We start from the raw sequence: 11818 nt of genomic DNA, 5'->3' as shown, positions 1-11818 counted from the left end.
GCTGAGGCTCACCTATCTGTGACAGGGGCCTATGGGTAGCCAAATGGGTCCTAGTGAGGAGGCAGAGGATGGGTCATTCTCATTCAGCACGGACATTTTTCTTCACGCTGCACACAGCAATATTTCCTTCGGTCTAGCAAAGTAGGAAATGCTGAAACACAGAGTCGGCTCTAAAAACAGCGAATCGGCCGACCGGCTGGGCTGTTGGAAATGCACTGATTTGTCGCCGACCTGTCACCGAAGCAAGCGACCAACTAAAAAACAAACGGCATTTTTGTCGCCGGCTTGGAACGAAGCCTGAGAAAGATACCATAGGGCCATAGGGTACGGTCAAGAGCATGTTGGCTTGTTGGTGTTGTGAGGTGAAGTATATTATCATTGAAACCCATGTAACGTTATGGAATGTACGCTGTAATGTTTTGTCGTGGTCGTCACCAAAACTGTCGGCCAAAACATTTTTGCCACTCAGTGTCGCTTGAAAATAAACCTTTTTTGTCGCGGACCTTATCCACCAAGTCGGCGAGTTTTAGCACCCCTGCCGAAAGCAGTACCTTTGAGCGTGTAGGGTGTCAATTTGTACGCGCAGAGGGTGGTCCGGGAACATGTTTAACCTACGTAATTTATATACTTATAATGGGAATAGATTATCATTCATAGCACTGCGAACCGGTGTCCGACTTTGGTGGTTAAACTAGACCAGCAAGCATAAGATCTTTCTTCTTGTTGCTAGCGCTTGTTGTGTGTTCAGAGGACGCCTACAAATTTGACTTCTGAAATTTATGCCTCAGTTCAATTTTACACAAATCAATTTTGAAAGATTTTTAGGAAGTATCATTTGACGACAGCTGTTCTCGGGTGTCAGGCGCCGGCTGCCGCTCGGTCTGATGGAAACTGCCAACCCCATCATCGGTGCTCTGGCTCCTGGCCTTGTAAGCACACAGGCTGAAAAAAAATTATGTATTTTTTCACATGTTGTTCCGAAGCAAGGATGGACGCAGGGGTGCAACTTTCTTAATAGGTTGGTGACCCAATAGAGTTGACCTAACCTACCCTCAAATCCTAAATTATCCCCAGATTTCGTCCACATTGATTTTCGTTTCAAATGTTTTTGATGTTGAGAAATGAATTCCCTTTTGCAGCTGATGTGAGCGATAATGACGATACAGATAGGGATGCGTTTTTGACGCACTGTACTAGCAGTTCAGACACTAGCTGCATTTTATTGCACCGATGTTCCCTTTTTTGCTCACATGCATTGGGGACGAGGGTTCAGAAGGACACTGAAGGGGCTTAAAAGGAGTGCTCCACATGTGTATGAGGTTTTGTACTGATATAGCCATTCTGAAGACCCTACAGTGCAGTTGACAGCCCGCCCTTCTTAACACGCGCCCTGGTGACCGGCTAGATGCCCTTCACCCGGGTGGGGGTCAACTTGACCCCCTGAGATCTTGGGACCTAAGGAAGCTAGAGACACCAAATTTACAGGGTGTGTTGATCTGTACGTGAACTCACTTAGGCCAAAATTTGAGGTGCCTAGATAATGACATTTGAGTCAAAAAGTGTCAAACAAGTTCAAAATCTAGGTTGGTCTCCAAAGTGCACCCGGAACCCAGGTGACCGTTTCTAAGCAAACGGTCGCGTGCTCATTCAAGGTCAGTGGCCTTGTTTAACCTTTTGAAGGTTATGGTGACCAAAATCATACAAGACTGCTCTGAGTTTTGCATTTGAATAAGCGACAAAGATTACGCTAAGCAGTACGCTTCTGAAAACAAAATGTTGACCTGGGTTGATTTATGCCAACGGCCTGTTCTGATCTCAAAGAAGTAGATGGAAGGTGTATAATGTGGTTTCTGCTTTCAGTAAATTCGAAATGAGCACCGGAAACTATCCCATGCAGCAAACCCTAGAGTAATAAAAGAGGTTGGTGTTCACCCTGGTCTGACCTTTATACCTGACCTAAGGTCAACGTAATTTGGTCATTCGATATTTGTGTTGCCTAAGAAAGCATCTTAGGGATGTATGACTTTGTCTGACACCTCGTTGTTGCATCAGATTGAGCGAGTCCCTGGAAATGGACTTCGCTGACGGCATGACGTGACTTTGACCTGCCATAAATCAGCGGCCTTCCAAGGTACATCTTAATTTTGATACAAAACAATCCGCTATTTAATTGTTCACAGCTATGCAAAATTTGGCGCGGCTACGCCCGCCGTTCAGAAACCATTCAGAAAAAAGCTTCGGAGGGGGTCAATTTGACCCCCCGAGCGCGTGTTACGCCCTAGAACCCTCAAGTTTCTAAGCTAAACTATTGCAAGGCCATCCAGGCTTGCATAACGCAATATCAATGCCATTCAATCCCTGTCACCCCAAAGCCTATCGCGCGTTCCAGGCCCGGATGAAAATTTTCGTCGCGTCATTCAAATGTGGCGCCGGTGGGCACGATTTTCAACTCTAGTGGACGTCAATTGACTCTCATCCAATATTGAGCAAGGTGTGCAAGTTGCAATTACAATTGGTTGCTTGGTTGTTTGGATTAAAGTCTTTCGATCAGAAGTGATCATTTCGGGGCCATGAGATGCAGGAGAATGGATAACGGTGCGGCTTGGCTACAACGGTGCGGCCAGACTACATCGGCTTAGCCGTGGGGTAACTGCTGAGCCTTAGCCTACGTAGAGACCCCTAGGAGACCTTTTTTGGGCGTTACTAGCAAAAATGGGGTGGGTATACAACATCTCCAATTAATTGTTTTTTTACTTAACTTTCCAATGCTGTAACACATCTCATTCTGCAGAAGAAGCATTCTCCAGCACACGGTATCACAAGTCCATGTTGTCTGATTATTCCGTAGTGATAACACCCAATTGCACATACATTTTATATAAATCCATTGGCGCATATATATATATATATATATATATATATATATCGTTCGAGTTTCTGGGTTTTTGGCTGAGCATTATCGTTCAGACGAAAGAAAACTCGCGTAAAATCACTCATATATTCGTCAATCTGTATATTCTTACGTTCCGAAATGTAATCTCATGATCGGAGAAGTCTAAAAGACACAAGAAATAAGTTTTGAATTTTTTAAGGATGAGTATTGTGGATTTATGTTGGAAAACATATTTTTGTACGAAGAAAACAGATGGAGCATGAGCTATTGAAATGAGATTGAATATCATTATTACCTTGATGCATACAAAATACACCCACAATGGAAACACTACAAAGATACAAAGACATTGCCAGAACCACATCAATAGTGCCCACTGCCCACTACCTAATAACTCGAGGGTTGTGCACGAATCTGTTTGTCTGTTTGACGCTGGAGAGTTTGTTAATATATATAATTTCCCAAATTTGAAGACATGTTATGTCGCTGCGCGTCTGAAGAATGCCAGTGTTGTCAGTGAGTTGTTGTGTCAATGTCTTGTCATGGTCGTATCGCATGTGGTCCAGAGGTGCCCCATCACGTAAGTACATTGTCAGGCCTCGTGAGGTGACGCTTGACAATACACTTAGGTGATGTGGCACCTCTGGACAACATGTATCACGAACATGACAGGACATTGACACAACAATTGACGAGCAACACTCACGTTCTTCAGGCGTGCAATGACAGAAGACGCCTTCGAATTTGGGGAAGTCTATTTATTAACGCACTCTCCAGCCCTAAACAAAGATATTCGTGCACAACCATTGAGTCATTACATGCTGGGCGATAAATACTTTGACGTGATTGCGGCAATGCATTTCGTGTCTTTGTAGTGGTTCCATTCTCGGTGTATTTTATATGCATCAAAGTGATAAAAGGATTCTGTCTTCAATTGGTCATGCTTCACTTGCCTTCTCCGTACTAAAAATGTTTTGCAAAAGTAACACACAATATTGATCATTAAAAACTCAAAACTTATTTTTTTGTGCCGTTTAGACTTATCCGACGATGAAATAACATCTTGAAACGTGATAACACAATGGCGAAGACATGAGTGGTTTTGCACAAACTACATATACATACATATATATATATATATATATATATATATATATATATATATATATATATATATATATATATATATATATATGTGCATAAATACATATGAAAATATTTTGCACACAAAAGTGATCCTACACACACACATGTATGTATATATATATATATATATATATATATATATATATATATATATATATATATATATATATATGGAGCGTGATCAATGTTTATCAATGTTTCATGCATACGTCTATGAGAACTGCACTGGGGTGACCCACTTTACCTCAGTGCAAAATGTGTCGTGTGAAAATAATAATTTCCTGACACGCGATCTCTCCTCCCTCACGCAGCACACCCTATGGTCGACCATTTTTCTTCGGCATCCTCACTTTGGCCCGCAAACGACGTAGGGACAAATGAAAGATGTATGCATGGTTGCTTTCTTTGTGAACCTGACTGCTGCAAAACTATATGAGTACTAAGTTTCTTTATCGCACGGGTGCCCTGCGGACTTTTCAACTTGGCTGTTCAAAAGTGGTCCTATTCCAATCCGACATCTTTTCCTCAGTACTGCTTCGTCCTGCATCTTCCATGCGCCAGCCATGAGTGGGCCTAAGTGCTCCTGGTACTGGCTCCTTCCGACGTCGGACGCATATTCCGTGCAGAGGTAACCGTGCGGGCTGCCTCGACAGGGGCATCCAGGCGCATGCCGTGGTTCACCACGATTGTCCACTCCGACGGAAATTATACCGTAAATAACCGCAAATAACCGTAAATAGGCCTGATTGGAACAACGTACGCTGCGATCAGCACAAGCCCCCAAACATTGACCTCCATCTCTCATTGTTTATTTATTCTGTAACTGTATCATTTAGTAAATGCTCATTTGCAGATTTCCATTCGGTACCTTCCGGCACAACGCGAAGAGTACTTTTTCACCCTCGTGGCCATGCGGGCGAGTGAAGATATGGTTTAGCGGCGTGCTTGGTTGGTAATAGGCGTTGGGTGTCACTCAGCAGAATCCTGTTCACAAAACCGCGTTAGAACGCGGTAGAAGCGTAACGGTGGACTCTCTCGAGTGTGGAGATGACAACGCGGTTTTTGCCCAGCTCCTTTCCACAGGCATTCACCTCGCCGCGGCGAATATATCGTGCAAGCACACCTGACAAAGAAAGATGCCGAACGGGCTTAACGGCTCCCGGTGAGTCCAGAAAAGATTCTCTGAACTGGCTTTGAGTGCGGAGTATTGTTAGCGAACAGGTCGCCAATGACACCGCCGCAAACGAATGCGCGCCACATACATAGCAGAGGCCTGGCAGGCATCTGAGACCTCATTTTACCGGAATCATTCACGGAACTGGGAGCACGTCAAGCCAGACTATACCGCAACTCGGGATTAGTCCGGGGACCGATGTACCATCAAGCCCCGCATCGCAATTATCGCATCGCGTCCAGACTCTGTCGGGGGGGGGGGGGGGGAGGGGGGCTGCATAACCAGGACCGGGCTGGCAGTTCACTCAGAATCGCAACAAGAAATACAGTGACGCCTGGCTTTGTTGTTGTTGCTCATTGGAGTTTTCGGGCGCGTCGACTGCAGTGGTCATTTTGCGCCCATCAGTGACGCCTGGCGCTGACGAGCTACTTAACACGCGGCTTACGACAAGCACGATCCATGGGCGTCTCTACCTCCCCGCCACCGTCACTACTTGGGCTCCCTCTAGTCCATTGCCACAATTCCAATGCCTGTTGATGACGGATACGACTTGTTTGCTCGCAACCATCCACACGCGATATCAGTGTATGACTTGAGCGGGGCATCGTCGCTTTAGCCGTCTCAGTCGCTTTGCATTCCAGCCAGAAAGTAAAGCCTCGGCATTCGGAATACACATCAGCAACGAAAGCGAACACGCTGCAATAATAATTTTGCCTGTCGCGGCCCGCCATGAATCATTGCCGCACTGACTCGGCAAGGCACCAAACCTGATTGGCGGTGTGAGGCTGAGTCCCCCAGGCAACATGTAGAACGACCGCTGATTCAACCCAGCTGGCATCACCCTGACCCAGCGTTCGGCCACGCCTTTCTGGAAAAGACCTGATGGTCGACACCACGGAACGTTGCCATAGTGTCTATCCGGCTCTGACATCGTCGGCAAATATTAGGCTCAGGAGCGCCACCAAACACCACGACCTCGACCCATTTATTTGCCATCGATAAGCAAGGCATCGACGAATGCGAGGGCGGGTGGGGGGGGGGGGGGGGGTAAGCCAAACAAAGCGGGTGTAATGTGCCCTGATGTTAGGATCGGGGGTGTAGGGTGTGTGATATCACGAGTCCGACCGGACCGTTTGCGAGCACCCTTCACCTGTTGCCAGGAGCGCTTGCGTCAGCCCCTTCCCACGGCCCGCAGGTCGGAGATTCCTGTCATGCCTGTGCTCAAGGGGAGCAGCGAATAGTCGGAGTCCCCCCCCCCCCACACGACACCGCCCAGAGAGGGTGCTGAGTGGTTGACGCCCCAGTCCCCCCCCCCTTTCGGCTAGCCCCAGCTGGATACAACGAGCGCCGCAGACAGACCCCACCCCCGCCGAAACCTCTACCCTCTCAGGTCAGCAGTGTATTCTCGCGCGAAACGAGCGCTGCAGACAGACCCCACCCCCGCCGAAACCCCCACCGTCTCAGGTCGGCAGTGTATTCTCGCGCGATCACGAATGCATCACCGAAGACGAGTGAGGTCTGGCCGTCGGGTCAGAGCCTGGCCGGTTGCCAGCGGCGCCCCACCCGGCGTCGGCGAGCCAGCACCCGTACAGAGGTACACTGCGCTGGCACACCCCGCTGGCCGCCACTTCCACACGCCCGGGGGCGGGGGCCGTCAGGTACGTGACAGAGCAAAAACGCCATCGGTTATAGCCAAGAACACGAAAAGCGCGTGCATGCCAACACTTCAAATGTACGGGATTATGTCATTATTAAAACATTTCAACGTAAACAATGGTAGTGCGTTTGCCATGTCATGCGATAATCTATTCATGAGTTAACCAAGTGATATCCGTCCCATTTTCAGTGCTTCAACATAATCTATGACCAGCAGAATGCCACTTAAATGTGATCTACAAATGGCTGTCGGAAAGCAACGAACACCTTCACTAAAAGGCTCGTTATGCCGAAACGACACACGAGCTGCAGGCACTGGCATTGCCAATGCTTAACCATGCATACTCGCTTGTGGTAAACAACCCACCACAAACCAATCATAAAATGCATAAGCCTTCCCGGTGCCAGCCTAACAATATGGTCAGGGCTAACAAACCGCGATGGCATCGCGTACATAGATCCCCTCAATGGCATCGCGTACACAGATCGCCCTCAATGGCATCACGTACACAGATCGCCCTCAATGACATTACGTACACAGATCGCCCTCAACGGCATCGCGTACACAGATCGCCCTCAACGGCATCGCGTACACAGATCCCTCAATGGCGTCGCGTACATAGATCCCTCTCAATGGCATCACGTACACAGATCCCCTCAATGGCATCACGCACACACATCGCCCTCAACGGCATCGCGTGCACAGATCCTCAATGGCATCGCGTACAAAGATCCTACTCAATTCACCAGCGCTTACGTTCTCACAAAAATGCACTCACCCAGCTGACAAACGCGTTTTTTCTGGAAATGACTACGTTCAAATATTGACATGTAAGATCGGATGGTATATGTACAATGGTTCTCAGCGTTCCAGAATCCGTACTTGCACATGATGCCTTCGGTATCAACTTCTGCTCCCAGCTATCGGCGCGCCTGGCCCCCTCTGCACGCACCACAGTGACGAGACACGCGGCGCGGCACTACCGTCAGCTGTTCTGTTAACTACAACGCTTCGCCAACCCGCGACGTGCGTCAAAAGCTTCCAAAGCACCACTCGTTCACACCGACGACGCACACGAGACACACGGAAGTGATACTCGGGGCATTCGGCTACCGCGCTCAAGTGGTCTGGGGGATCCACCTGACATCGCTCATCTATTACCCAACATAAGAACTCACCTTCGCTGACCGCTAGGCATCATTAGCGTGCTAAAAGAATGGCCAGAACGACAGGAGTCGTGTAATGTTGCGGGGTGCTTCCAACACGCCAGGCAGTGCAGAGGGACAGAAGTGCACGGCGTGGGAGAGGCAGAGCAACAGAAGTCGGTTACTCTGCCGGAGACGGGTACCGGCACCACGACACGAGCGTACACAATCGCCCTCCACCACAAAGACGGAAGAAAGTGCCGGGGCTCCACCGCAGCGGCGGAGAATGGCAGCGGGGTCCAGAGCCTCTTACGTTCCTCCCGCCGGCCGCCGCTGCCACTGCGCTTCCGGATGGCAGCGCCCGTCGCCAAGTCGGCCAAATGACGCCGCGGCAGCGGACAAAGGTCAGCCGGATGGTGCCGAGCCAGCCGGGGTCGGCCGATCGACGCCAACGCCCCGCGGGAGCGCCGAACGCGGCCGCCGGTGCCCGCGCCGCCGGCCGACAAGTGGAGTCGCCCGGGCCGGGCCGGATCGCGCTCGGCGCCACTCGTCCCGGCGACCGCTCGCGGGGCGGACGGGCTAGGCAGCGGCGGGCGGCCGCGCAGTGAGATCGACCGCTGGCGCCGGCGGCGTCTCGCCGAACGACGCCTGTCCCCGCCGGCGACGTGGCCGTGTCGCGTCCGAGCGACGGCTGTCATCTCGTAGCGGCGCGCCAGTAAAATCGCTGACTGGCTTCACTCATCTGGTCGCGGCACGTCATCGCAGCAGGCCGACGACGTCCGTCACTTGGCGGGCCGGGTCGGCGCAGTACCAAACAGAGACCACAGGCTGATTTTATGAGCGGACCGAGCCGGCCGCGCGGCCCCCGTCTGCGGACGGCCCGATCAGCAGTTTGCCGGAAACTTCGGCCAACTGCCCGACCGACGTAGGCAGTTTCACGGCAGCGGCCGCCTCTTGGCGCGACGCCGGCCTTTCGCGTCGTCGCCGGCGGCGGCGATGGGCGGCAGGTCGGCGCCGCGGCTGGGTCAGCAGGGCGGCCCGGCCGGCGGCTGGGTCAGCAGTGCGGCCCGGCCGGCGGCTGGTCTGCAGCGCGGCTCGGGCGGCGGCAGTGGCGCGCCGGCACGGTTTGTACGGGAGGCTGCGCCGACACCGGCCGAGCACCGGCCGCCGACACCAGGATCAGCTGGTGCGTGGCGCCCGCTTGCACGGGCATGGCTGAGACGGGAGCAGCCAGCACGAGCGGTAGCGGCGCCGGCCGTGCGGCCGCCTCCTCCGGCCGGCCGAACGCCTCCAGCTCCAGATGGCCCAGGCCGTCGGCCTCGGCCAATGCTGCCGGAAGAGGGTTGGCTGGGTCACGCCGCGGCACGAGGCGGCCGTGCGCCGACCCGCGGGCAGGCGGGCTGAGGCGCCACGCTGCGGCTCGCCACAAACTAAGCTCGAGCAGCCGCCTGTTCACATAGGAAAACTTCGGCCATAAAACTTCAAATGACTTTCTACGAACATAAAGCTTTCCTTTAGACCAATATTTTTTACAAATAAGCTCGGTTCAAAAGGCTATAGAAATCATCAACACCCTGGTGAAATATTCGTACCATGTAAGCGCAAAGCAGAAGCACGAATACACAGTCGCGATCACAGTTCGATACAGTTTTCGCCGGCGTCCATTCCCTCAGTAACAGATCCGGATATGTCAGATGCATCTCCGTTCGACATCCAATGGATAGACACATCGTGTCGCAAGAGATCGGCGATGTTCACACAGTGATGGATGACGCGTGATATAACCACGGGACCGTCAGCGCTGGTCCGGAAACATTGGCCACCAGCGACGGGCAGCGACGAACAGCACAGGCTACGTCACGATCGTATCTGTCTCCAACGTCTAGCCGCAAATCAGTCACCTTTGACGCCTCCTTAAAATCAGTGCAGGTCTCGCTACACCGCGGAGCACATTACGCTCTCACGATTTTGACGATAAACCCCCGCCGAGAAGCATGGGCTCTGCCTCAGCGGAACGGGAGGCTGTCGGGGACGGTGCCGGGCAGCCGCATGACAGCGGTGAAGCCCTCTCTCAGCCGACTGCCGACAGGCTCGGCGCAACCGCACGCGGCGCTCAGTGCTGTCTCCAGTATCGCACCTCTCATCTCACGCCCGTCAGAGCGGGCCCCAGCGGCGGGGAAATCCGGGCCCTGGCGGCCGACTCTTCTAAGGCTTTGTCGTCGGATGTTAGGAAAGGCGCTTCAGTGTAAGCTTTACTATTTGGGCAGATCTTATCCATTTTGGCTGCTTTCATATTTGACTGTGCAATACAACATGTGGAACGGATCAACACAAATGCAGACGAGGAAAAGAACACACATTTTACGAATGCTAATGTTAGGTCTATGACATGAAATTAAAGCTTGTTTTCTTAAATTCTTAGACTCGTAAAACATTGGATACCGATAACTTTTGATTCATTAAGAAGCCCCTATACAGAAACATATCAGGACGTAATTAAATACACAAAACCGTTTGCTCAACAGCAGAATCCCATCTTAATGCAGTGCTTATTCGAAGTTTGACGACCACACGACCACGGTCCCGAAGTTTGATGACCACGCGAACACTCAATTTCGTACCACGGCTAGCACAGGTCTCCACACCATGCATTACAAGGCACACGTGTACAAACGTTTTTCATCGACGAAGTGTGCTTGCTCCCGCATACTAATTTAAGGCTGCTGGGGCCCGCCGACTGTGATCCGCTAGACGTCGCTTTAATATCGGGGCTACAACTCGCATTACCCCCAGAGAGCATTGATGTCGGGGCGCTGCTGCTTCATTCACATGTCCGACCCGTTCCGAAAGGCCCTTGAGGAAATGAAATTGCTGTAGGAGGGAACTGATAATGGATAAAGTCAGCCGGGTCGCTCAACATAGACGTTCAACTACGGATCAATTTTGGATTTAGAAACTAATACCACAGTGGTGTTAAGACCAAGGTGATTGGAACAGGCCTGGGTTCACAGGAATGAACTTCGGATTGGAAGGAGCGACAACGACGCGAAGAGTTGGAGATGTGGGCAAACAGAAAGACATGCAAAGACGGAGAGGCAAAATACAAAGAAAAACTCGCTAAGGACATCCTTTCTTTGCTACCAGGTCGGACACTTCACTGCAATGTGTGACCTGCCTGGCCTGAGGCAGCATGGAATGACACCACGAAGACCCCGCCGGGCCTAGTCTTACGGAATTATTGACGCGATGTATGATCACGGGTGAAATAATTGTTCGAGCTGTTGTCCTCCTCCACTGTGTTAATGTGTCCACAACGCTGCGGGCCGGTGATATTCCAGTCGTCATGTTCTCCTTGGGATTGCTGAAATTCGAGCCGGGATCTCCTGTTTACGAGTCTAGCGCTCTAGCATACTGAGATAACGAAGAATGACAACGATTCGGTGATAGAACTGGTTTAATTCATTTCCTGAATACCTAAAGGATTGTTTTCCGCAGAACTGGGGGCCATATTGGGCTGATGTGCGCACTTGCCTTATCACGATACCCCGGAAGATTGTACAAAGAAAGACTACTGAAAAATTAGAGTACTCGAGTTCATTTAACAACTACTCGGCATACCGCCTACGTCGTCAAATGCACCGTTGGCCATAAGCCTGATGCATGATTTCGTGCGACTTCGACTGGTGAATTTGTAACTCTGTACCGAAACAAATTTGTCTAGTCGCTAGCAAATCCGGAATTCATTTCGGAACGTACACAGTACAAGTTTAAGTTCCCAATGTGGTTACGGACGATATGACGTA

General features: G+C 50.9%; 1 protein-coding gene across 1 annotated transcript in view; it reads right to left on the bottom strand.

Moving 5' to 3' along the window:
- Window positions 1-8078: 8078 nt before the first annotated feature.
- Window positions 8079-11818, bottom strand: part of LOC119089295 (cyclic AMP-dependent transcription factor ATF-7) — a 30308-nt gene continuing 26568 nt past the window's right edge. Inside the window, exons 4-5 of the mRNA XM_037211960.1 lie at window positions 9148-9344; window positions 8079-8201 (exon numbers count right to left, since the gene is read on the bottom strand). Coding sequence (XP_037067855.1) covers window positions 8079-8201; window positions 9148-9344 — 320 coding nt within the window. The remainder of the gene's footprint in view (window positions 8202-9147; window positions 9345-11818) is intronic.

Source organism: Pollicipes pollicipes, unplaced genomic scaffold, assembly GCF_011947565.3.
Source record: "Pollicipes pollicipes isolate AB1234 unplaced genomic scaffold, Ppol_2.1 Scaffold_3087;HRSCAF=3621_pilon_pilon_pilon, whole genome shotgun sequence".
In the NCBI taxonomy this organism is placed as follows: Eukaryota; Metazoa; Arthropoda; class Thecostraca; order Pollicipedomorpha; family Pollicipedidae; genus Pollicipes; species Pollicipes pollicipes.
The sequence above is the reverse complement of the archived record's forward strand: the minus strand, read 5'-3'. Positions and strand labels throughout refer to the sequence as shown.